This window comes from Macaca fascicularis, chromosome 4, assembly GCF_037993035.2.
Source record: "Macaca fascicularis isolate 582-1 chromosome 4, T2T-MFA8v1.1".
NCBI lineage: Eukaryota > Metazoa > Chordata > Mammalia > Primates > Cercopithecidae > Macaca > Macaca fascicularis.
In genome coordinates this window covers 133,796,055-133,822,602 of record NC_088378.1, presented here as the reverse complement: position 1 = coordinate 133,822,602, position 26,548 = coordinate 133,796,055, and the positions used below count along the sequence as shown (strand labels likewise).

General features: G+C 41.6%; 1 protein-coding gene across 8 annotated transcripts in view; it reads left to right on the top strand.

Moving 5' to 3' along the window:
- The first annotated feature begins 532 nt into the window (after positions 1-532).
- ZFAND3 (zinc finger AN1-type containing 3) overlaps positions 533-26,548 on the top strand; it is a 336,158-nt gene continuing 310,142 nt past the window's right edge. For all 8 annotated transcript variants that reach the window (XM_045390223.2, XM_074038173.1, XM_045390222.2 and 5 more), the window contains exon 1: positions 533-803. In XM_045390223.2, coding sequence (XP_045246158.1) covers positions 733-803 — 71 coding nt within the window. In that variant the 5' untranslated portion in view covers positions 533-732. The remainder of the gene's footprint in view (positions 804-26,548) is intronic.

Here is a 26,548-nt window from a genome sequence, read left to right as displayed (position 1 = left end):
GGGGAAGATAAGGTTGCTTCAGATTTTAAAAGTTCTAAGAATACGAAGGCCTCAGCCGCCTGTCGCCAGGCGAGAGCCCGAGGCTCTCACTTTCTCCCACAGCCCCGCACTCCGCCTTTGAGGCGCGGAACAAAGTGGCACGCCCGGATCCCAGCTGATCAGCTGCTGGGCTTTGGCGGTGGCTCCCCCGGGCGAGACCATTGTGACTCCTCGGAAGGGGTGCATTAGAGGGGAGGGGGCGGAGCGGCCATTGTCCGGTCAGCGCAGCCTCCGGGGGAGGGGCCGGTGTTACGGAGCCAGCAGGGCCCGGGGCTTCACAGCGGCCGCTGCGACTCCGGAGCCGGCGGGGACCTCCGGTCCTTCCCCGCGCCACCGCACGGGACATCGCTCTGGCTGGGGAGCGGCGGTGGGAGCCGTCGAGGGCGTCGGTGTCCCTCCTCCCCCGCGGCCCTCGGTGCGTCCGCACGCCCCTCCTCCTCGGCTCCCTCCTTCTCCTCTCCGCACCTCCCCGGCCCCCCCGTCTCCGCAGGCCGAGTGGTGCGGCCCGCCTCCAGCTGACCGGCCTGGAATCCCGGCTCCTAGCCCCGGACTCGCGCCCGCCCGCGCGCCCGCTCCCTCCCCCTCCCCCCGCCCCGAGCCCCCCGACGCCGCCGCCACCTCTTCCTCAGAGCGGGGCCCGGGCCCAGCCGCCGCCACCGCTGCCGCCGCCGAGCTCCGCCGCCGCCGAGCACCATGGGAGACGCTGGGAGCGAGCGCAGCAAAGCGCCCAGCCTGCCGCCTCGCTGTCCCTGCGGCTTCTGGGGGTAAGTGCCCGGCCGTGTGGGGGCGGGGGCCGGGGGCGCGGACGCCAGGGCTGCCTGGGCAGGCCGCGGGGCCCGGGATGCCGGAACCCTGGAGGCTGGGCCCAGCCCGGGCCTACGGGGAGGGGGTGGGGGTCGCGTTCCGGGGAGGGATGCCGGGTGGGGAGCTGGGGGTGGGCAGAGAAGGCCCTTCCGGGGGTGCGTTGCCACCCTTTGGGACCCGCCAGCCTGAAGCTCGGGCCCACGGGGGCCTCCTGGGCCACGGGTGAGGGGGGCAGGGCGGCGGGGAGGGATGAGGGGGCGGCGTTGACCGCTCCGGGAGGAGCAGGAGTGCCCCTTCCCTGGGCATGTGGAAGCCAGCCCTTCCTCCCTCCCGGGGCTTGAGTTGGTGCCCAGGCATTAGGAGGGTATTTCCTCTGACTTTTTCACCTCCCCTCCTCCCCGTCCTCCGGAGACTTGCATCATCACTTCCTAGATTATATCCCAGTGCCCCATTTGCTTTTAGGAAGCTATTCTCACGTCACCCGTTTGTAAAAACCGAGTCCAGAACCAGGCTGGGGTAAAGTTATAAGACTGTTGAGGTCTCACCTTTATGTAAAACACGTTTCAGGAGATTTGTAAAATTCCCTTGTCAAAAAGGAAGAAGAAAACCACACAAAACCTGAAGTCAGCCTGGATTGGGGAATATGAGATCCAGTTTCCTCAATTGGTTCTCAAATTCCCCTCTTTCTCAATTTAAGTAAAAATAATAAAAATGTTCACAGTGGATAGCGTATATTGTTTGGCCATCATGTGTTAGGGTGAAAAAAAAAGTGAGGTGGGAAATCAGCTCCCTCTTCCTCCCCCCATTACAGTTTAAATTCTCGTGGTAACACTTTAAGCTTCATGGATTGCCACCTAACAGGTGCCTCCATCATACCACATGACTGTAGTTCTGCAGTAAGAAAGCTGGAGACTTTAAAGGCCGGCTTTTGTGATTTGAGTCCTTTTTATCTTTTATCGTTTTGTTTTAGTTTTATTTTTTGAAAGATTCAGTATATTTGGAGACACAGAGGCAGGAAGGAAGATTGTTTCTGGTGAGGACATCTTGGGAAGAAGTATGGAAGTGGTTTCCCTTTGCTATCTCCCATATTGTAGGAATGGTTAACAGAAATTAAGGGTAATTTTGGGAGTGCAGAGAAAGATTAGAAAGTGGATCTTAATGTGAACTTCTGTGGAAGCTGTCGTATCTCAAGGTTATGACAAAGAAGTGGATTTTCATTTTCTCATTTTTCTGACTTTCTTTCTCGAAAATTTCCCTGTGGAAGGATATTAGTCAAAAAGAAGTTATGGCATGTGTAAAGTCCTAAAAATGTGAAAATATTTCTATTCTTCCCTTCATTTTTATTTGAAAATAATTGGTTTGCCTGTGAAGTGCTTTCATGGACTGTCTAATTCCCACAAGAATCTTGCGAGGTAGGAACCATTATCTCATTATTAAATGGGGAAACTGAGGCTTAGGGTGGATAATTTGCCCCTTCACACAGGGAGTGTAGGGTGGAGCTGGTGAGCTCTTTAGAGTGCTTAGTACCATCATGTTTATGACATCAGTCTGCTGCCCTGGAAAAATCTTGTGTCACAAGCCTCAGATTGTAACTCATTATAAGACATGTGTCCTGAAGAAAGTTGCTGCGAGTGGCAGCTAATGCTCAGGATGTATCAGGTCTCTCTCCTGGCAACACGTTTATGTCCTTCGGACTATTATGAATGGAATCTTTATTGAAAGACTTATATCAAGGCTTAGAGATTAAGGAAATGGAATAGCGTTTTACATTTATTTGTTTGTTTATTTTTGAGACGGAGTCCTGCTCTGTTGCCCAGGCTGGAGTGCAGTGGCGTGATCTCGGTTCACTGCAGCCTGCACCTCCCGGGTTCAAGCAGTTCTCCTGCCTCAATCTCCTAAGTAGCTGGTACTACAGGTGCACACCACCATGCCCGGCTAATTTTTGTATTTTTTAGGAGAGAGAGGATTTCGCCATCTTGGCTAAGGTGGTCTCAAACTCCTGACCTCAGGTGATCTGCCTGCCTTGGACTCCCAAAGTGCTGGGATTACAGGTGTGAGTCACTTCATCCGGCCAGTTTTACACATTTTAAATAATGATGATGATTATCATCATTAATGACTGTAGGCCAAACAAAAGGACAAAGTTGGAGGATCACTTGAGCCCAGGAGTTTGAGACCAACCTGAGCAACAGCAAGATGTTGTCTCTAAAAAAGTTTTAAATTATCCGGGTGTGTTTGTGCATATCTGTGGACCAACCTACTTGAGAGGCTGAGGCAGGAGGATCACTTGAGCCCAGGAATTTGAGGCTACAGTGAACCATGATTGCGTGACTTGCTTTCCGGCCTGGGTGACAAAGTGAAACCGTGCCTTGAAAAAGTAAATCAGTAAACGAAATGATTGTAAATAATGAGTGACTGTAAATAGTAAATAGTAAATCATTTTTCTGTCATAGGGTAATGTTGAAAGTTTCAGAGGTCTTTTGTTTATAACAGGCATAAGCCACCACGTCCAGCCAGCCTTTTACCTTTAGCCGGTAGGGTTCTGATAATGCCCAAAGAGTTTGGTGGCAGCAGATAGGAAAAGTTACACTAATGTTGTACTTGACCTATAAGCAACCAGGGCTGCTTTTTAGATACTTTCACTCTGATACTTTTTATGAACTGCAATTTACCTAGCAGGAGTAGTGACCACAAAACTAATATTTTTATGGTGAAAAGTGTTCTTTTTGGTGCAATGTTTGAACCTTTCCTAAGGACTTTTATATACAATTGTGTAGTTTGTATTTTATACCAAAGCATAACAAAATTGCTGCCTTGTTTCCATTGTATCATAACCGACTTTGAACATGTTTCCCTTACTGCATGGGCCACATTCATATTATGTAAACTTAGAATATATTTAACAAATATTTGAATGCCTGTGATATAATGGTGGGCAAGGAGGTGCTGGCCCCATACTCTGGGTCAGGGGGCACAGGGAAGTAAACTGACAGTTGCAATACATTTTACAGGTGCTGTATGGGAGGGTCACCTACCCTAGCTGGGGTGGAGGTAGAGGAAGGTAGCCTGGAGAAAGTGACACTTTTGCCTAGACCTGCAGGAAGGGTAGAAGGAGAGTATGGAAACAAATATTCCTTTCAGGCAGTGGGACTAACGTGGGTGAAGGCCGGGATGTGAGTGAGAGCACTACGCATTTGAGGAACAGGTTTGTTGGGTCTGTTGGTAGATTGTGAAGGGGGATCACAATCTAGAGATAAGGCTGGAGGATTGAGAGGAATTGGTGATACAAGGCCCTCATAGGTAATGCTGAGGACTTTGGACTTTCATCCTGAGTGCAGTGAGGAGCTACTCAAGAACTTTGATCAGGGAGTGATGTATATCTTTAACGTGAAAGATTATTGGTTGTTCTTGAGAGTAGCCTGGGTGTGTGGGTATGATTCTGTGTGTCTGTATGAATGTGATGTATATGTTTTCGTGGAATGTTGCCAAGTCCAGATTTGCCATGGTTGTGGCATGAACCAGTGTAATGGCTGGGGAGAATAGAGAGCCATTCAGGAGGTATCTTTTGCCTTTTCCCTTCATGAAAATAAAGGTGAATATGTTCTAAAAAATTTTGTGCGGCATTGCACTCCTTGGAAGCTCTAGGTCTAAAATCAGCTAGCCAGGGCCCACACCCAGCCCTTTGCTGAGGAGCCTCTCAGCAGAATGTTCTGGCACCAGCAGACTAACGGCAGTTCCTTTAGGATTGCTGCTCTTTCCAGTGACTCAGGCTGCAGGACTTGCTGCCCAGCATTGCCCAGTCAGGACACTAATCAGTGGGGCTTGGTTGAATAGGAGAGCTTTAACTGCATTCTCTTGTGAAAATGCAGTTAAAGAAGAATGCCAAGAGGAGTGTACAATTCAAATGCATTAGTGCTTGTAACACTTAGTTTCCAGTTGTCTCCCTCTTGGCTTATGTTGTATAATTGTGTATAGGTAATTAAGTTATTTTATAGAGACCATCTCCACTGGGAAACTTTGCTACCATGGAAATTGTTGAATATTAACCAGTTGATAATGAAGTTGATAATAACGTTACAAGTTGTTTGTATTACATATATATTTTTTTGAGAGGGAGTTTCACTCTTGTTGCCCAGGCTGGAGTGCAATGGCGCGATCTCGGCTCACCGCAACCTCTGCCTCCCGAGTTCAAGTGATTCTCCTGCTTCAGCCTCTCGAGTAGCTGGGATTACAGGCATGTGCCACCACACCCAGCTAATTTTATTTTTAGTAGAGTTGGGGGAGGCTGTTCTCGAACTCCCGACCTCAGGTGATCTGCCCCCCTCAGCCTCTCAAAGTGCTGGGATTACAGGCGTGAGCCACCACTTGTAGCCGGTATATATATTAACATCATATTTTTAGGATTAAAACAAATTTTTCCTCGAGACATGGACTTAAAACTTTCAGTGAAATATGAACATTTTCTTGGCTCATTTTAGGCATTCAGTACTCAGGCAAAAAACGTATTTGTTGATAATTGTTGTATCTGAAATGAAATAGTCAATTAGTACATTTTCTTTAGTTGAAATATACAGATACATGAAAACACTTAAACTATGCAGATATAACTGGTATTTGTTGAAGCTGCATTTTAAATTATTTAGACATTTAAAAAGTGCTGAGGCATGTAGATTCCTCACAAATATGAAGACCTAGACTATTACAGAAAAGATAGGAAGAAAAATAAGTATAAGAATATAGTATGTGTATTACAGGATAACAGGATAATTAGGATGGAAGACGGAAGTGTTTTCTAATTTTATTTAAGTACAGAAATATAATTACTATTGATATTTTGCTTTCACAATTGGAGATAACCTCATAATGACATACGGAAACCTTGGGAATTACTATTTTGTAAATAAGCTTAAAGCGTAGTAGATATAAGCATTCAGTCTGGTATTTAGGGAATAATGGAATAGTTAAATATGGGGCTTATTAGGTAAACTATTCATTGTTTTGATTTTAAAAAAGAAGGTCTTCTAACAAGTCATGACAGACATATCACATGGGTTCCTTTAGGGAAATAGATTTTGTTACTATTTCATTTTTATAATCATGTCTGTTGAAGCATTTTGCCTACAAACTATATTGGCTGGATATGAGATGTACTTTAAGATAGAGATGGGTGGAGATAAGGATAGGGGTAATCTCCTAAAATAAATTTCATTTCTGAAATTGCTACTAGTAGAAAGTTGATTGAAAACATAACAGGATTTGTTTTATTCCGCCTTATTTTTGGCAGTCATAAGATACTGACTAGTTTAGAATCAATACATTTTTTTTTTCCCTCTGAGCCTAGCCTTAGTGAATTGCTGTAGAACATCAATTCTGTTACTGTCACTGTCTAAATTATCTAGCTAGTGTGCTTGGCTCCTCACAGTGTGTGGACTTCTCATTCATTTTGCCTCTTCAGTCACAGTCTCACAATTGTAACATGTTGCCACACTTCAGCCAGCTTAACCTGGGCATTCAAGATCATGTGAACACAGTATGAATCACTAATCAGTAGAATGTTCATTCCATTGATGTCACTACTTATCCCTTGATTATAAAACCCCCTTAAACATTCTCTTAAAAAACAAAAAAGCTTGCTTGTGGAGTTTTACTTTGCATCTTTGAGTATTGTGTGCCTCTGAAGATAAAACATGATTTAAGTAAAGTATTCATTGTCGGTTCATTATCTACTTGCCCTATTTTCCTGATTACGTTTGGGGGATTCAGAAAATAGGAAATTTGTGCCTTTGATGTGATGGAACACAGGGAAATAATTTTTTTTCTTTTTTAATTTAAACAAACATAGTCTTCTTTCTGTTGGTTTGAGGCAATAGCTTTTTAGAGTTAGGTCCAGTTAGCATATGGCTCTTTTGGTTTTATCATCTCTTCTCCATTTTCCATCTCCCACTCTTCCCCTCCTTTCCAAAATGGAAGAGAATTCTAAACTTTAAATCATACTGAACAGTTTTGACTAAGAATCTCTTTATAATCCTTAATAGTATCAAAATTAACATTAGTTTTCACAAATTAACCTTTCCTTGCTCTAAAAATCAGAGAACTAAGAATCATTTGAAAAGAATGAAGTCCTTAAAAAGAAACCAAGAATAGTATATAAAAAGATTATTTATTTAGAACAGAATACTTAGACAGTGAGAACTAATATCATTTGGATTTTTTATTAGGTCATAGGGAGGTTCTGTCCATGCAAAGTGATGTAATATTTTGAATTCCTGCAATAATCATAGATCAAAATTGAGGTTAAATATTCTTATTTTCTTTTTCACGCAGGCCTGTGACTGGCAGGGCTGCATGGCTTTGTGGCTGAGGCTGGAAGCAGAGCCTATCAAAGTTCCTTCCCCTGCAAAAAAAAAAAAAAAAAAAAAAAAAGGAATTCTTTTCTGTTTTTGAAGAAAGGTTAAGGTTGATATCTTAGCAAAACTACTTGAAGGAAGTGATTGGTCTTGACCCAGTACTTGTAATGCAATGCTTGCAAAATCGTTCAGATTCTGGCTTTTTGGATTTCGTGGGACTTTGTGTCAGAGTGGTTTTCAAAAGAGGGCCTTCATTCCAACTGTGGGGATGACACTGATGTTACTCAGTTTTTCTAGGGTTTGGGAGGAACAGTGATCCTGCTCTGGACTGGGTCCCTGTGTAACAAGATTACATTGCTGAGTGAGATATTTAAACATAAGACATTTCCTGTGTCATATGCAGAAAAGGAGGTTAAGGAACTTTGTTTAAAGTGTCTTGGCCGGGTGCTGTGGCTCATGGCTGTAATCCCAGCACTTTGCCAGGCCGAGGCAGGAGGATCACTTGAGGTCAGGAGTTTGAGACCAGACTGAACAACATGGTGAAACCCTGTCTGTACCAAAAATAAAAAAATTAACAGCGTGGTGGCACACACCTGTAGTCTCAGCTGCTTGGGAGGCTGAGGCAGGAGAATCGCTTGAATCCAGGAGGTGGAGGTTGTAGTGAGCTGAGATCGTGCCACTGTACTCCAGTCTGGGCAACGGAGTAAGACTGTGTCTCAAACAAACAAACAAAAAAAAAAGGTGTCTACTAGTCAGAATCTAAAACTGTATTCTAGAATGGCACTGCCCAGTATGGTAGCCATTAGCTGTAAGTAGCAGTTTAAATTCAGATTAAAGTTAAAAAATTTAGTTCCTCAGTCACTGTAGCTACTTTTAAGTACTCGCTAGCTCAGTAACTAGTGATTACCCTATTGAGGAACACAGATATAGAACATTTTCATCCTTCAAGAAAGTTATGTTGGACAGTGCTGTTCTAGAATATTGACTGATGGGCAGCCAGAGTTTTCAAGCCTGTTTTCTTGTGGGCTCTCTAGATCCCTTTTTTTCTTACATTCTGAACATGAGGCACTTAGCTAATTTAGCTCTAAATTTCTTTCCAGCCCTAACGTTGTTTATTACCACTGGGAGAAGCAATGCTATTGTTAATCCAGAGTACTGGGAAGTGCTCCTTTGGTTAGGAATGGGAATTAAAATTTCAGTAATGGGAATTAAAATGTAGTCTGTAATTTGAACCTTTTTTGAAGTGTTACTTTTGAGTCAGCCATTTTAGCTCTTTTAGCACTGTTAAACTGGCAGCCTGTATGGCTTATACAGGGAGGTGTTGGTCTAACAATCAGTTTCTTTTTGGTTCAAAGAATTTTTGCAGCTACTCACCTTTTAGAAAGTTGATAGGTTGTAGATAGGCTCTAGTTAGCTTTTATGACTTTTGTGGAGGGAAAATATTTGTTTTCACAAATGTAAATCTCATGGCAGCTTTTTATATGTGATTAGGGATAAGTGGATTGGATTTTCTGGTAAATTCAGGTTACTATATATAGAGAAAGGTGGAGTGTATTGGAATTTCCAGCAGTAACGGGCAAAACCAAACTGATCTGTGATGCACCAGTCTAATAGAATGGCACAGGTGAATGAAAATGCATGTCGTCCATGAGGCTGAGGGACAGAGCTGCTAACAGTGCCGGGTACCTGAAGTGGCTACAGCTGTTAAGGAGGGATGATGTACTAGCTAACTACATCTGTTCATTTAGCTTTACCGGATGTCCTATATCATAGGCAAGTTCGAGTTTATTAGGGTAGAAGAATGTCCTGGGAGAGGTCATTGATGCTGCTTGCTACCACTCTGGCCTTGGATGGAAGAGGAGGGCCAAGCCACACCAGAGCATTTTGTTTCCAGGTGTGAATAAGCTCTAGTTAGCTTCATTGAAGCTTTAGTAACTACCTGGTAGAGTGAGGTTGGTGATGTACTTAGGACCTTTTTGGGAGTGTCTTGTCTCATTTATTTCTGCTGAAGTGGAGTGGTGTGGAGTAACAGCTGTTGATGTCTTATCTGCTTCTTGGACTCTTACAAACTGACAAGTTGAAGTGCATTTGCATAAAATAATCACGCTTATAGCCACGCTTCCTGGAAGGGGAAGCATTCTGACCATTCAAGAATATCACAAATACTCTTCCCATGGTCAGCTTCTTTGTCCAGGCACTTGATTTTATTCATTTATTTTTTTACAAGAAAGTAAAAAAAATTTTCTGTGGCTTATGGTACCTAACTGGAAGAATGGAGGCAGGAAGTTGGGGAACACGGAGTGGGTGGTGGACTTTGCTGTCACTTCTGTGCTTCGAAAGCTTTTATCTATTTCAGATCATCTTTTTTTTTTTTTTTTGAGACGGAGTCTCGCTCTGTTGCCCAGCCCAGGCTGGAGTGCAGTGGCGCGATCTCGGCTCACTGCAAGCTCCGCCTCCCAGGTTCACGCCATTCTCCTGCCTCAGCCTCCCGAGTAGCTGGGACTACAGGCGCCCACAACCGCGCCCGGCTAATTTTTTGTATTTTTAGTAGAGGCAGGGTTTCACCGTGGTCTCGATCTCCTGACCTTGTGATCTGCCCGCCTTGGCCTCCCAAAGTGCTGGGATTACAGGCGTGAGCCACCGCGCCTGGCCAGATCATCATTTTTTTAAAGGCAGCCCTTTCTAGGATGCTTTCGGCAGAAAAAATGGGCTGGCAACATCATCTCCTGAAAAGATTTATGAATGAGACACATAAAGTACATTGAATAGTATAGTTATTCTTAAACTAGTCATAAGAGTATTAACTAGCAATAAATAATAAAAAGTAAACCAGAGGTAGGAGAAGGTATGGTGATTTCAATGTGAATTGTTTTTGGATTTATGATTTCTTGGTTTCTGTGCCTAGGGAGGCATGGATGGTATTACTCTTTTTCTTTTCTTTTCTTTTTCTTTTTTTTTTTTTTAAGATGGAGTCTCACTCTGTTGCCCAGGCTGGAGTGCAGTGGTGTGATCTTGGCTCACTGCAACCTCCACCTCCCTGATTCAAGCCGATTTTCCTGCCTCAGCCTCCCTAGTAGCTGGGACTACAGGTGCGCGCCACCATGTCTGGCTAATTTCTTGCATTTTTAGTAGAGATGGGGTTTCACCATGTTAGCCAGGGTGGTCTCGATCTCCTGACCTTGTGATCTGCCCGCCTCTGCCTCCCAAAGTGCTGGGATTACAGGCGTGAGCCACTGCGCCTGGCCTGGATGGTATTACTGTTTTTCTTCAGTTGTTGCTGAAATCTAAAAAACCAGGTTTTTCAAGTCTTTATGTGTTCATGTGTGAAACTTTGCCCGTACATACAAAATCTTTACATTGTTTGACTTTACTGCATGCAGTTTAGTTTGCTTTTTCCTTTTAATATAACTTAAAGGTATTCTCTTACCTTTACAAGTGGAGAACTGTTCTGTGGACTGATTAGCAGTGGATTTGAGCCTGTAAATAGCCACTGCACTCCAGCTTGGGTGACATAATCAGACTTTGTTGCTTAAAATAAAAAAAAGTGGAGGATGCCAGACTTGGTGGCTCACGCCTGTAATCCCAGCACTTTGGTGGCTGAGGTGGGCAGATCATCTGAGGTCAGGAGTTCGAGACCAGCCTGGACAACATGGTAAAACCCCATCTCTACTAAAAATACAGAAATTAGCCGGGCTTAATGGCCTGCACCTGTAATCCCAGCTACTCGGGAAGCTGAGGCAGGAGAATCACTTGAATCAGGAGGTGGAGGTTACAGTGAGCCAGGATTGCACCACTGCACTCCTTGGCAATAGAGTGAGACTCCGGCTCAAAAAAATAAAATAAAAGTAAAATAAATAGAGGAGTGTTTTTGTATATTGACCCACAAAAATACTTGCACGTAGGAGCTTTTAATTTTTTTATTGATTTGGGAGAACATGTTCATGTAGTCTCTGAGGCCTGAGTTCCCTGTTTCTGTGGATCAGTCACTGTTAACTAGCTCACCCTGTTCCCCCAACCCCATCCATGCTGTAGCACTTCCAATATGTGCTTAAACCATGCATTTTATTTGTAAGGCTAATCATCTTCTTCAGGGAATATTGAGCAGGATCTATTAAGGAACAGTTGCTTTGACTTAAATGAAAAAGTCTTTGCAAATGACAGATAAAATCTTGAGTGACAATGTGTGGAGTACTGCACTCTTGTATAGTAGGATCTCTTTAGGGGATCTCAAAAATCCTGATCTTTGGAAGTGTATGTCCCTACAGACTGCATTTTCTTACCCTTGGTTTTAAACTTTCTAGCATTATATATTCTAATCTGATAGTTGAAAGCCACCAAATTTGCCTGAGTAGTTTTCATTCTAAATAGATTAGAATTTTACATTGTGTGTGTTTTTGGTTGGAGTTAGGGACAGGAAAAATAGACTGTTGGGTTTGTGTTTAAAGTTGCGGTGCATTAAAGTCATTGGACAGAGATCTATTTACAGATTTGGAGGTGAGTTAGAAGGGAAAGGACACAGAAGGTGGTCAGAGGCAAAGACTGGGGCAAGGGGGATGAGGATGGGGACACGTGGAAGACAGTAGAATGGTGGCATTATAATTGGGAATGAAGTAGCTTTGTGGCCACCATTGTTTAGTCAATCTGTGAGAGGTGGTCTCATCTGTAAGGCTAGAGTAATTAATATGAAAAGGTGGTGGTTAGGGTTAATGAGATGTTCTGTCTTTTCTTGAAGTGTGGTATGTGAGTCCCCTGGGACCTTACAGGAACGTGCTAATGATCACAGGATGACAGCTGAGATACAGATTCCAAACTAAAGTTTAGTGGAAATAGCAGCAGTTTTCAGCAAAATTGGTGTTCCATCATGTTAGAACCCCATGGGCTCTTCTGCTAAGACCATAGGTACCTTCTTAGCCAGTTAAAGAAAAATGCTGTGTGGTTTCTCTTTGCAGCAGGCCATGGAGACTCAACCTACCTTTCTTTTATACCTTCTTAGCCAGTTAAAGAAAAATGCTGCGTGGTTTCTCTTTGCAGCAGGCCATGGAGACTCAACCTACCTTTCTTTTATTGGAATTGCCACAACCTGTTAATTCCATTGCTTGGGAATGATTTTTCTTCTCACCTTTTCCCCCCCATGCCTGGTAGGGGATTGAATAGTCTTGCCAATTGTCTGTTTAACTTGCTGTTCTTAGAAAAACAACTCATACAAGCCCTTCTCTTTTAAAACATTTTACAGTGAATACATATGGGGAAGTTACATTAGATCTTAAATAATTTAGCAGTAGTACTTCCTGGGGAATAGGACCTTTTCTTATTTGCTGAGAGGCTGATGAAGGGCCCCCTCTCTCGTCTATCCCAAACTCCTCCAAAACTCTGAAGATGAAGGGCATACTGATCTCTTACCTCCAGAAAACCAACTGAGCTAAGTGGCTAGGCATGGGTTTTGGAATCAAAGATCTGGATTGGCACCAAAGATGTGAGTTTACCTCTCTGTCTCTTTATCTTTAAAAAAGTAATATCTTAGAGTTGGCTTTGCGATTTAGTGAGCTCTGATGCCTGTCAAGCCGTTGCCACAGAGCCTGGTCATGGTAATTACATTCATTAAAGGCCAGCTTCCCAACTTGAAAGAAGGAGCATTGGTGGCAGATTAGTAAATACACAACTATCTTGCCTTATATGGTCAATTTGCATTTATAGTGATCTCCAGACTGATGCCACATCATTAATTGGTGAAGTTTCTGACCAACCTTTGGCCATTTTCCAGAGCCAGTCCTTTTTCCAGCAAGTGTTAAGCACTCTATCTTGTGTCTTGAGCTATGCTAGGCAAGGGATACCTTGGTCTGGCTTCTGCCTAAGAAAGCTCACAGTCTAGAAGGGGAGGTGGATCAATAAACTGACAAAACACTGTTAGAAAAGTGCTCTGGGAGATCACTGAGTATTATGAGAAGAACACTAATGGGCAGCTTATCTAGATGGGAACTGAGGGTGGCCAGGAGAGCTTCTCATGAGTTGGGCTTGAGCTAGGCATGAAAGATGAGCAGAAGTTAACCACATGAAGATGGTAAGGAGGGGATTTCTAGGCAGAGGGAACAGCTTGTACAGAGAGGCACAGAGGAATGGGAAAGTGTGCTGAATTAAGAGAATTGCAAACACAACTCAGTATGTTAGCTGCAGGGTATGGCAGGAGGCAAGACAAACCTAGGGAGATGAGCAGGGGCCAGTTATGAAGATACTTCATTGCTGTACTGTTGAACTTAAGGATCAGGAAGCAGCTGGGAAGCATTTAAAGATTTTAAGCATGGATAACATGATATTTATAATATATTTCAAAAAAGTTAATGTGGAGGATGCATTGGAGTGTATAGGCAGAGAGACCAGTTAGAGCAATTAAACCTTTTTGAACCATGGATCCCTTTGGCAACCTGGTGAAGTCTGTGGACCCCTTCTGAGAATAATGCATAAAATAAAACACCCGTGATTACAAAGGAAACCAGTTAGCTCATGGACCGTGGGAGCCTGTGGACCCTAGATAAAGTAACCCTGAAGAATGAAGCAGTGGGGTGCTGAAAATAATTGTAGGCTGGCAGTGGGGAATGAAGAGGGGGCTTAAATATAAGAGCAGCGACAGATTGGATGGTGGGGAGTGGTGGTAAAGGAGAAGAGAAGCAGCAGGGTCTGACGTGGACTGCAGATGGAAGATGATGTCGGTCACTTGTGGGTATAGAAGTTCCTTCGCTTACAAACTGTAGGTATGAAAGGTCATTTGTGAATTCATCTATTCCCAAATCCAAAGTGAAATTGGAGAAGCGACCAGTAGTGCCCTCTGTCAGTGGTATGCATTGTTTTGTTCAGTAGGAGAAAGTTTATGCTTCGGAAGTTCTTAAGTTGAAGTGATTCAGTGAATCTGTACTAGAAGATGGTAAGTGGGTGGTGAGAGGGATGATTTGTTTTAGACAGGTTAAGTGTACTTTCTGGCGAATTATAGACAGCTTAAGACAGTTTCTTGCTTTGCTTTTCTGTTTTCTTTTTTCTTCCCTTCCCGTCTCCCCTCTCCCCTCAACAGGGTCTCGCTCTGTTGCCCAGGAGGCTAGAGTGCAGTGACAGGATCATAGCTCACTGCAACCTCGAACTCCTGGGCTTAAGTGATCCTCCTGCCTGAGCCTCTGAAGCAGCTAGGACTACAGGTGCATGCCACCACACCTGGCAAATTTTAAAGTTTTTTTTTTTTTTTTTTTTTTTGTAGAGATGGGGGTCTCTCTATGTTGCTCAAACTGGGTTTGAACCTCTGGCATCAAGTGATCTTCCCGTCTTGGCCTCCCAAAACATTGGGACAGGCATGATCCCACTACTGATGAGCACAGGAGTTTTGACCTGCTCCATTTCTAACCTGGGCCAGTTCACTCCTCCTTTGGCAACCTGATGGTCCTTTGTTCATGGGAGGTTGCCATATTGATGCTGAATTTAGTGTGGACACCTGATCAGCATAATGCAGTACTGCCCAGAGCTCCTGGGCTCAAGCAATCCACCTCAGCCTCCCAAGTAGCTGGGACTACAGGCATGCTACCATTGTATCTTTTTTTTAATGTGAATTTTTTATTGAAGTATAACATAAATAATGAAAAATACATGAATCTTCAGTGTATGGCTAAATGAATTTTCTACAAAGTGAATAGCCTATGTAACCAGAAATAGCTAACAAGAAATAACATTTCCGGCCCCCAAGAATCCCTCTTCCTATCCTCTTCTGGTAACTACTCCCTTCCTCTGTCAAGGGTAATCACTATCCCAATTTGTACCATCACAGATTACTTAAAATTTTTTTTCTTCTTAGATTTTTTCTACAATTGAAGTATGACTTAGTTTACTGTAAACATTTCAAGTGTGTACTTTGGTAGATTAACAAAAATAGACTTCACAGCTGGGCGCGGTGACTCACACCTGTAATCCCAGCACTTTGAGGTCAGGAGTTAGAGACCAGCCTGGCCAACATAGTGAAACCTCATCTCTACTAAAAAGTACAAAAATTAGCTGGGCGTGGTGGCGCACGTGTGTGGTCCCAGCTACTCGGGAGGCTGCGGCAGGAGAATCACTTGAACCTGGGAGGTGGAGGCTGCAGTGAGCCGAGATCGTGCCACTGTACTTCCAGCCTGGGCGACAGAGTGAGACACCATCTCAAAAAAAAAAAAAAAAAAAAAAAAAGACTTCATTTTTTAAAAAGGAGTTTTAGGTTTACAACAAAATTTACTAGAAGGTAAAAAGAGAGAGTTCCCATATACCCTTTAACTGTCTACGCACACAGCCTCTCCTGCTACCGACATCTCACACTAGTGTGGAACATTTGGTAGAATTGATGAACATACAGTGACACATCATTATCACTCAAAGCCCATAGTTTGCATTGGGATTCACTCTTGGTGGTGTATATTCAGTGGATTTTGACAATGTGTAATGAAACTACCATTATAATATATAGAATATTTCAGTGTCCTAAAAACCCTCTCTGCTCTGCCTGTTCATCTCTCCCTTCTCTTCAACCTCTGGCAACAACTTTTCATTGTCTCCCTAATTTTGGCTTTTTCAAAATTTCATATTGTTGGAATCACACAGTATGTAGCCTTTTCAGATTGGCTTCTTTTATATAGTAATAAGCATTTAAGTTCTATGTCTTTTCATGACTTGCTAGCTCGTTTTTTAGTTCTGATTAATATTCCAGTGTCTGAATTATACTACAGTTTATCCACTTACCTACTGAGAGACATCTTGATTGCTTCCACGTTTTGGCAATTATGAATAAGGCTGCTGTGAATATCTGTGTGCAGGTTTTTGTGTGGACATGTTTTCAACTCATTTGGATAAGTAGCAAGGAACACAACTGCTGGATCATGTAAGAGTATGTTTAGTTTTGTAAGAAGCTGCAAAACTTTGACAAGCGAGTGTACCATTTTGTATTCCCATCAGCAGTGAATGAGAGTTCCTGTTGCTCCACATCCTTGTCAGCATTTGGTGGTATTGAATGCTGACACTATGATATGTGATACATATGCATAATATGATATATGCATATATTATTATGATATGTGCATGTATGTATGTATGTTTCAAACTAGATACTACCAGTTTTCAAAAATGATTGTATCAGTTAACATTCATACCACCAATATATGAGAGTTCCGGTTAGTCCACATTTTGTCAATACTTGCTATTGATGGTCACTTTCATTTTGGTTGTATCAAGTTACTGCATTTTCCTTTTATATTTGTCTGATGACTAATAAAATAGAGCATCTTTCTTCATTGGCCATTTGGCTAAACTTTGTTGTGAGGTGCCTGTTTAAGCATTTTGCTTAAGTTTCGATTAGGTCGTCTGCTTTTTTCTCATTCATTTGTAAGAGGTCTTTTTTTTTTTTTTTTTTTTTTGAGACGGAGTCTCGCTCTGTCGCCCAGGCTGGAGTGCAGTGGCGCGATCTCGGCTCACTGCAAGCTCCGCCTCCCGGGTTCACGCCATTCTCCTGCCTCAGCCTCCCGAGTAGCTGGGACTACAGGCGCCCACAACCGCGCCCGGCTAATTTTTTGTATTTTTAGTAGAGACGGGGTTTCACCGTGGTCTCGATCTCCTGACCTTGTGATCCGCCCGCCTCGGCCTCCCAAAGTGCTGGGATTACAGGCGTGAGCCACGGCGCCCGGCCAAGAGGTCTTTTTTTTGTTGTTCTTGTTCGAGATAGAGTCTCACCACTCTTGCAGGCTGGGGTACAGTGACACAGTCATGGCTCTTTGCAGCCTCAACCTATGGGCTCAAGTGGTCTTCCTGCCTTAGCCTCCCATGTAGCTGGGACCCCAGGTGTGCGCCACCACACTCAGCTAACTTTTAAATTTTTTTGTAGAGACGGGGTTTCACCCTGTTGCCCAGGCTGGTCTTGAACTCCTGGGCTCAAGTGATCCTCCTGCCCCAGCCTCCCAGAGTGCTGGGATTACAGGCGTGAGCCACTGTACCGGCCTGTAAGAGTTTTTTTTTTTAATGTATTCTGGATGAGTCCTTTTTTAGATAGCATGTACATGTACTGCGTGGTTTTGTATTTTCTTAAATCCTTTTTTAAAAAACTAGAAAGTGAGTGTATTCGTATGGTAAAAAATTTAAACACACAAGTGGGTATATTATGAAAAGGATGTCTCCTTCCTACTTTTAGTCCCTTACTGGGAGACCATAGCCTTAGTCCCACTTAGTTGTGGTTATGTTTTTTGAGTGTTTCCTGTGCATGTACTGCATATGTTCTTTTTTCTAACACAAATAGCATACCACAGACTATTCCCCACCTTGATTTTTTTAGTTAACATATCTTGGAATTCTTTCCAAATGAGCATATACATTTCTAGCATCCTTTATAATAAATGGCAGCATAATATTCCAGTAGGTGCATGTACCAGATTTTATTTAATCAGTTTATCTAGTTCCTTCTTGATGAGTGTTGTTATTATGCTACAAAAGTAGCATGAAATATGTTGAATTTTAGGGCTTGTGGACAATCTAAGTGTGAAAATGCCTTAGGTGTCTGAATTAGGAGAGAGGATAAGCTAGGACTTTATCATTTAGGGTGACATGAGTGCATGTTATCATAGCTGAAGCCAAGGGAGCAGGTAGAGTCACATAAGAAGTATTGTTAAATCAGTGATTCTCTGTGAGATAGAAATGGAGTTGTCAGAATCACTTTGGGAGTCTTTTCTAAGAAACACATTACTCTTGCTTTCCCTCGCCCCAGTTTAGTGGGTCCCTGATAAGGTCATCCTTGACCGTTTTTCTTTTATCCCTTGAAAAAAGTGTCACTGTCCTTTTGAGACCCAGTGGTATAGAGTGAAAAGATAACTAAGGATGGAACCCTGAGGAACACAGGTAGAAAAAGATGACTTTGGAAAGGAGTTGGATACACTGAGATAGGAGATAAATCAGGTGAGTATAAGGTTACTGAAACCAAAGGAGGTGGTATTTCAACGAAGAAATGGCAGAAGGGTCATGCTGCAAAGAGTGGTCAAGTTAAGATGGTAATTGGTACTTCTCTGCTTCTTCAAGGTCCTCGAAGAACTTGAGTAATACTTTTAAAGTCATGTTTGTGCTTCTTAGCAGTATTCTGGCCCAGCATGGTACCAGGGTATGTTTTGTGAAAAATTGTTGTAACTACCTCCTACGTGTACCAGAAATTAACACCTTTCATTAATGATTCATGAATCTAACCATCATGAATTGAAAGAAACTTCTCTTGAATCTATATTTTCACTTCTATTAACACTTCCAATAATATATATGTTTTTAGGGTAGTTTTTAAAAAACCTTTGACCTTCAACTTCTTAGTCTTCTAGGTTCTGGCAGACAAGATTGCATTCACCTAATTTTTCTTGATATTTGACTTAATTTTATAGACGAACCATCTCTCTCAGCTTTTGTTTTTCTAGCAAGAAGTCCCTTTTATTTAGTCTGGACTTTGATTCCTGTAAATATTCATATGTCTTTTCTGAAATCTTTCCAATTGTATGTTATGTCTTTTTGAGGTGCATCTGTGTTGCTGAAAAGATACTAATATTCGTATTCCCCGTCTCTTCCCCATCCCCCATATAGATTGGGATGAGGTAGAAAGAAGGCATTCATATGGGAGATAACGAAATGTATTTCTTAAGAAAAGCTCAGTGTATATATATTTAGGAAAAATTAGGTGAAGAATGAGGTAAGATGAGGGGACAGACTTCTTGGCTGATACTGGTTTATCCTATTTTATTCATGACATATGCTGTATGTGTCAATATGACACAAGAAGAAAGGACATACTGGAATTATTAGAGGAGACAGTGTGAGGATTAAGGTCACGTAGGGTTTTTCAGATATTCTAAAAATCTTATTTTGCTGTGTGTTATTTTCTGTAAACATTCTTCAGTGTATTTTGCTCTGTAACTGCTCTGTTGTGACTTTAGGGAATTTTAAGCATTTCAGCATTGGAACTGTATAATCAAAGACAAGGGATCCTTTTAATGTATAGGTAGGCTTTTTGTTTTTTTTTTTTTTTTGAGATGGAGTTTCGCTCTTGTTGCCCAGGCTGGAGTGCAATGGCGCAATCTCGGCTCACCGCAACCTCTGTCTCCCAGGTTCAAGCGATTCTCCTGCCTCAGTCTTCCGAGCAGCTGGGATTACAGGCATGCACCACCACACCCAGCTAACTTTTTTTGTATTTTTAGTAGAGACGGGATTTCTCCATTTGTCAGGCTGGTCTCGAACTCCTGACCTCAGGTGATCCGCCCGCCTCGGCCTCCCAAAGTGCTGGGATTACAGGCGTGAGCCCTCACGCCCGGCTGTTAGGCTGTTATTAAAGAACAGCTTATATAGAGAGCAGTGTGCATACCAATATGGTAAATATACACAAAGATACACTTTGTTTGTTTAAAATTATACTGATACAATTTAAATAGTGTCATAAATATTATAGCAACTTGATGTTACTTTATTTTAGAATATCCCTGGAGGCCTTTGAGGTTGAAGCTGTTTTGATTTCACACCCTTCTGTTTTAAAACATAGGGACTGACAGGGAGGCCCAGGGCTGCTCTCTGGGTGGTGCTACATTTGTAGACAAGAACAGCTTGCTGTATTTTAACCCAGAAAGATTAGAAAGTTTGTTCTTGAACTTCTGGTTCAGATTTAGATGCATCTTTGAAGTGCTGATACTTGGCTTATCTGAAGCTTTGGGATTATCATTTTCTAATTACGAAGGGATTGAAAGTGTTTATAACATTTTTACAGGTGGAAGGTAAATTTGTTATTTTGTTCCTCAATTTTTTTTTTTTTGCTTAATTTAAAAAATATTGAGATATAATGCACATACCATAAATTTCATCCTTTTGGAGTGTATAACTGTGTGTGGTTTTTAGTCTCTTCACAAAGTTATGTAACCATCACTACTGTCTTAATTCCAGACAATTTCATCACTTCATAATTCCAGACAATTTCATCACTTCGTAAAGAAATCTCATACCCAATAGCAGTCACTTCTCCCCTCAGCTCCTGCCAACCGTGAATCTACTTTCTGGTTCTATGGATTTGCCAGTTCTGGACATTTCGCATAAGTGGAATCATACCATATATGACCTTTTGTGTCTGGCTTCTTTGACTTAGCATAACGTTGTCAAGGTTTTTCCATGTTGTAGTGTACTGCGTGTCTTTTAGTGGCTGTATAGTATTCCATTGTATGGATATACCACATTTTGTTTATCTTTCATCAGCTGATGGATAATGAGTTGTTTCAGGTTTTGGCTATTATGAATAATACTGCTGTGAACATTTCTTTACAAGTTTTTGTGTGAACACCTGTTTTCACTTGTCATATTTGAATACCTAGGAGGGGAATTTCTGGATCATATGGTAACTCTGTTTAACTTTTGAGTAAACTACCATCCGGTTTTCCAGAGTCAACTACATTATTTTACGTTCCCACCAGCAATGTATGAAGACTCCAGTTTCTTCATATCTTTGCCAATACTTGTCATTGCTGCTCTTTTTGATTATAGCCAACCTAGTGGCATCTCCATTGTGTTTTGATTTGCATTTCCTTAATGACTAATGATATTGAGTATCATTAAATATTCCTATTGACCATTTGTGTATCTTCTTTGGAAAAATGTCTATTTAAATATTTTGCATGTTTTAAAATTGAGTTATATGCCTTTTTAGTTGTAAATTGTAAAATTTTTTTATGTATTCCGTTTACTAGTTATCAGATACAGGATTTGCAAATTTTTTCCCCCATTTTGTAGGTGGTGGTTTCATGTTTTTTTGGGATGTGTCCTTTAGAGCACAAAAGTTTTAATTTTAATGAATTCTTATTTATATTTTTGTTGTTTTTGCTTGTGCTTTTGGTATCATATCTAAGAAAACTTTACCTAATTCAAGGTCACAAAGATTTACACTATGTTTTCTCTAATAGTTTTATAGTTTTAGTTCTTATTTTACATTTAAGTTGGTTATCTATTTTTTTTTTTTTTTTTGAGGTGGAGTTTTGCTCTTGTTGCCCAAGCTGGAGTGCAATGGCGCGATCTCGGCTCACTGCAACCTCTGCCTCCCGGGTTCAAGCGATTTCCTGTCTCAGCCCCCAAAGTAGCTGGACCTTCAGGGACACACCACCTTGCCTGGCTAATTTTTTGTATTTTTGGTAGAGATGGAGTTTCACCATGTTGCTCAGGCTGGTCTTGAACTCTTGAGCTCAAGCAGTCCTCCTGCTTCAGGTTCCCAAAGTACTGGGATTACAGGCATGCGGCCACCATGCCTGGCCAATTTTATTTCATTAATCTGTAATGTCTGTCTTTATGCCAGTGTCACACTGTCTTGAGTACTTCCTTTGTGATAGGTTTTGAAACCAGGAATTGTGTGACTTCTACAATTTCATTGTTCTTTATCAAGAGTGTTTGGCTGTTTTGGGTCCTTTGAAATTACATATGAATTTTAGGATCAGCTTGTCAGCTTCTCCAAAGAAGCCAACTTAGAGTTTGGTAGGGATTGCATTGCATCTCCAGATGAATTTGGGGAGTGTCTCCATATTAACAATATTTAGTCTTCTTATCCTTGAACATGGGATGTCTTTTCATATATCTGTCTTCAATTCTTTCAACATTTTGTAGTTTTCAGTGTACAGTGATCTGGTCTTTTGCTTTCCAAAACCAGAAACTCTTTTTTAAATTGAAGGTTTCTTAAGACTTTTGGGGAGGCAGTTCTGCTAACCAAACACAAAAGAGACCATTTGGTTAGAAAAAAACAGAGATAACAGGAAGATTAATTATTTTAGTAATAAAGCAAAGAACCAATTTATTGAAATTTTTTAGAATATGCTTTGTAATCATAATGCTTAAATCTGTTGTTACACGTTTGTCTCAGTCCAGAAGTTCTTCTTTGTGACTTCAAGATACTTGAGAAACAATCAGTAATCAGTTAATGGGTTGCTGGGTTATAGAAAAATCAACACAGAGGAAATTTAGAGATCTTGAGTAAATATTTTACTTTAGCTATGAAAGAGGGTAATGAATGAAAGAGGATATTTTAAGAAAGATTTCCGGATAAGCTTCAGTTCTTTGAGTAATAGCTTTTTGGAAAGAGAGACTGTTTCTCTAGTATCTGATTTTCTCCTTCCCCATAACATTTTATCATGAAAAATCAAGAATTGTACATCCATTTATTTACTACCTAGATTCTGTAATATTTTGCTTTATTTGCTTTCTATCCTATCCATCTATTAATCTTATTTTTTATTTTCCAAGTAAATTGTAGACTCAATACATTTACCCTTCTATACTTCAGCATGCATATCATTAACTAGAGTTTAACATTTGTTTTCAAATTTTGAAGTACAATTTATATACAGTGAAAAACACATCTCTCAAGTATAGTATTCAGTGAGTTTTGACAAATGCACATATATGTCTTAGTTTGGGCTGCTATAACAAAATACGTGGGTAATTTATAAGCAGTATAAATTTATTGCTCATAGTTCTGGAGGGCCAGGTCAAGGTACCGGCAGATTCAGTGTCTGATGAGGGCCCATTCCTTATAGGTGGCACCTTGTTGCTGTGTCCTTATGTGGCGGAAGGGTCATCTTCTTTTATAAAGGCACTAGTTCCATTGATGAGGGTGATGTCTTAATAACTTAGTTACCTCCCCAGAAGCCCCAGTTCTTTATACTATCACAACCTAACAGTATTAGGTTCCAACAAATGAATTTTGGGGAGGACACCAACATTGTACAGAGTAGTACTCTGTAACCCAAACCTTTACCAGGAGATATACTACGTAATGCTACTCTTGATCCAGAAAGGTTCCTCATGTCCCTTCCTAGTCAGTCTGGTTCCTTCTGCTCTGTTTCTCATCCCCTATCAGGCAGCCATGGTCCTGATTTTTTTCCCATCATAGATTAGTTTTGCCTGTTTTGAAAGTCATATAAATGGAGTCATATGCTGTGTACATTATACTCTTTGACACAGTGTAATGTTTTTGATATTTATCAGTGTTGTATGAATCAGTTTGTTCATTTTTTATTGCATATTTTAAATAGTATTATTTAGTTGTATAACTATACAACCAGTTTCTCTATTCTCCTATTTATATATACCCTACTTTGCTTTTTAAATACTACTACTACTACTACTACTACTATAAAAATCACTTATCGGCAAACACCCTTACCTGACATCAAGAAAAGGACTAGAATAGATTGGAATTTTCTTAGATAACTTTATATCCCATCCTTGCTTTTATAGTTGCCTTAATTTTATTTTTAGATAGAGTTTGGGAGATACCCTAGCCCCATGAGCATCCTAATTTCAAATCTCATTCATGATGTTGTAATTTCTACTACAGGATAATCTTTTAAATCTTAATTTCTTTCTGGGTGTGGTGGCTCTTGCCGGTAATCCCAGCACTTTGGGAGGCCGAAGTGGGCGGATGACTTGAGGTCAGGAGTTTGAGACCAGCCTGGCCAACATTGCAAAACCCCATGTCTACTAAAAATACAAAAGTTAGCCAGGTGTGGTGGTGTGTGCCTGTAATCCCAGCTGCTCAGGAGGTTGAGGCACGAGAATTGCTTGAACCCAGGAGGCGGAGGTTCTAGTGAGCTGAGATCGTGCCATTGCACTCCAGCCTGAGCAACAGAGTGAAACTGTGTTTCAAAAAGAAAAAAAAAATCTTAATTTCTTAAGCCCACTGTGCCTTGACTTTCAGGTGATTTTTTTTTCTTTCTTTTTTTTAAAGTGCTCCTGGCTGAGCGCAGTAGCTCATGCCTGTAATCCCAGCACTTTGGAAGGCTGACGCAGGCAGATCACGAGGTCAGGAGATCGAGACCATCCTGGCTAACGCAGTGAAACCCTGTCTCTACTAAAGAATACAAAAAAATTAGTCGGGTGTGGTGGCGGGCACCTGTAGTCCCAGCTACTTGGGAGGCTAAGGTGGGAGAATGGCTTGAACCTGGGAGGCGGAGCTTGCAGTGAGCTGAGATTGTGCCACTGCACTCCAGCCTAGGTGATGGTGAGACTCCGTCTCAAAAAAAAAAAATAAAGTGTTTCTGTCTTTGCTTGTTATACAGTTTTGTAAAATCCTACCTGTTTCTCTGAAGCTGAAATCAGATCTGAGAGCTAATAGGAGAGTTTTGTTTTGACAGCTATGCAGTCCACATTATTCCTGTTCAGAGACCAGTGTTTGTGTAATGAGTTGAGCCTGTTTTTGCAATTACTTAGCATTTTCCTCACTAAAAAAAACCTTTAATATACTCAACAATCATTGGTAAATAAGACCTCTTTTTCTTTTCTGGGTCAGACATTGCATATTCTTTTAACATTTCCAACAGTGATAGTTTTCTGTCCTTGTGGATCCTTGTAATTTCTAAAGAAAAAAAAAAAAAGCTAATTTGAACATATTCCCAAAGTTAATAAATACTAACAAATGCTGAGTACAATAAGATTATTTATTTTCTATTTTTTTGTTTTTTGGTACAGAGTCTCACTTTGTTGCCCAGGCTGGAATGCAATGATGTCATCTTGGCTCACTGTCACTTCCACCCCTTGGCTCAAGTGATCCTCCTACTTGAGCCTTCTGAGTAGCTGGGACAACAAGACCCACCACGCCTGGCTTTTTTTCTTTTTTTCTTTTCTTCTCTCTTTTTTTTTTTTTTTTTTTTTTTTTCTGAAGACAGGGTTTTGCCTGTTGCCTAGACTGGTCTCCAACTCTTAGGCTCCAGTGATCTACCTGCCTCGACCTCCTAAAGTGTTAGGATTATAGGCATGAGCCACTGCGCCTGGCCAAGATGGATTGATTCTTTCTCCTTTCCTTTTTCCTTTCCCTTTTCCTTTCCCCTTACCTTTCCCCTTTCCTTTCCACTGTGCCCAGCCAGTTTTTTTCTTTTCTAAGTGAAACAGTCTTTAGTCTATTGGTGTGGTGAAAGGCCTAAGAGCTGGAGCTTTGGTCTGCTGGCTGAGGTTCTGCTTACTTGTTGCTTCTTAACAAACCACTTTAATACTTAGGATGTTAAAAAGCAATTATCGGCCGGGCGCGGTGGCTCACTCCTGTAATCCCAGCACTTTGGGAGGCTGAGGTAGGCAGATCACGAGGTCAGGAGATCGAGACCACCCTGGCTAACATGGTGAAACTCTGTCTCTACAAAAAAAAATATACAAAAAATTAGCTGGGTGTGGTGGCGGGAGCCCATAGTCCCAGCTACTCGGGAGGCTGAGGCAAGAGAATGGCATGAACCTGGAAGGCGGAGCTTGCAGTGAGCCTAGATTGTGCCACTGCACTCCAGCCTGGCCAACAGAGCGAGACTCCGTCTCAAAAAAAAAGAAAAAAAGCAATTATCTCTCACAGTTGATGGGCTCAGTTGGAGACTGGCATAGCATCACTTCTACCATATTCTGTGGTCAAAGCAGTTATGGAGCCTGCCCAGATTCAAGAGAAGGGGAACTGGACTCCATTTCTCAATGAGAGGAGTAGCACAGAGCTTGGGGCCATCTTTAATCTTCTACTGATGGTGTGACTGGCTCAGTGGCAATCTTGGGAGGGAGACGTAACTGAATTACAGACAGCAGTCGTTTTTAGGTGTTATAATGTGTTATATACACCCTCCTTATCACTCAAAAAAAATTTTTTTTAAAATTTTCTTCTGGGTTAAAATTTACCATGCCTAGGCACAGCTCCAAAGTAAACCTGTTTTGTTGTCTTTGTTGGCAGAAGGGTAAACATAAATGAAATTTGGTTAGGGAAAAGGTTTTTAATGATACAGATAAGAAAATAAACTGAGAAGAATGTCAGGTTTCCTAGCCATTTTTCCTCAAAGGAAGCATGTATAGCTTAATCTTCCAAGAACGAACTTGTTTTACTGCTTTTTTGTACTGTGAACTATGGTAACTTGCAGCATTTAGGAAAATGGTTTTTGAAGCAGGTTGCATGTATCATCAGTAGAACAGCGTATGCCAGTCTCTACTCCCTCATAGACTTTCTAGGCTGGACTTGTCCCTTCCTTGTACTCAACGTCCTTGGAAAATATCCTCTTAGACGTTTGTAAAGTGCTTTGGAAAATAATGATGAAATGGGTTGAAATCAGCATGGTTCATAATTTTCCTAACTTCTGAGCTTAAAGTGAGCCTTAGCTTATCCTTCATGATGCTTACCTTTTAGAGGTCTAAAGACTAATGGTAAAGTTTTTCTTTTCCTGGTTAGATTTTTAAAATGAAACATTGTTTTTGGAATGTTAAAACTTACACTGCCCTGCATCCTGGGATTTGTGAAGTGTTCTCTCATCTCTGTACCTCAGCTCTTAGAATTGCTCTGTTATGACGTGTCTCCCATCACATACCCG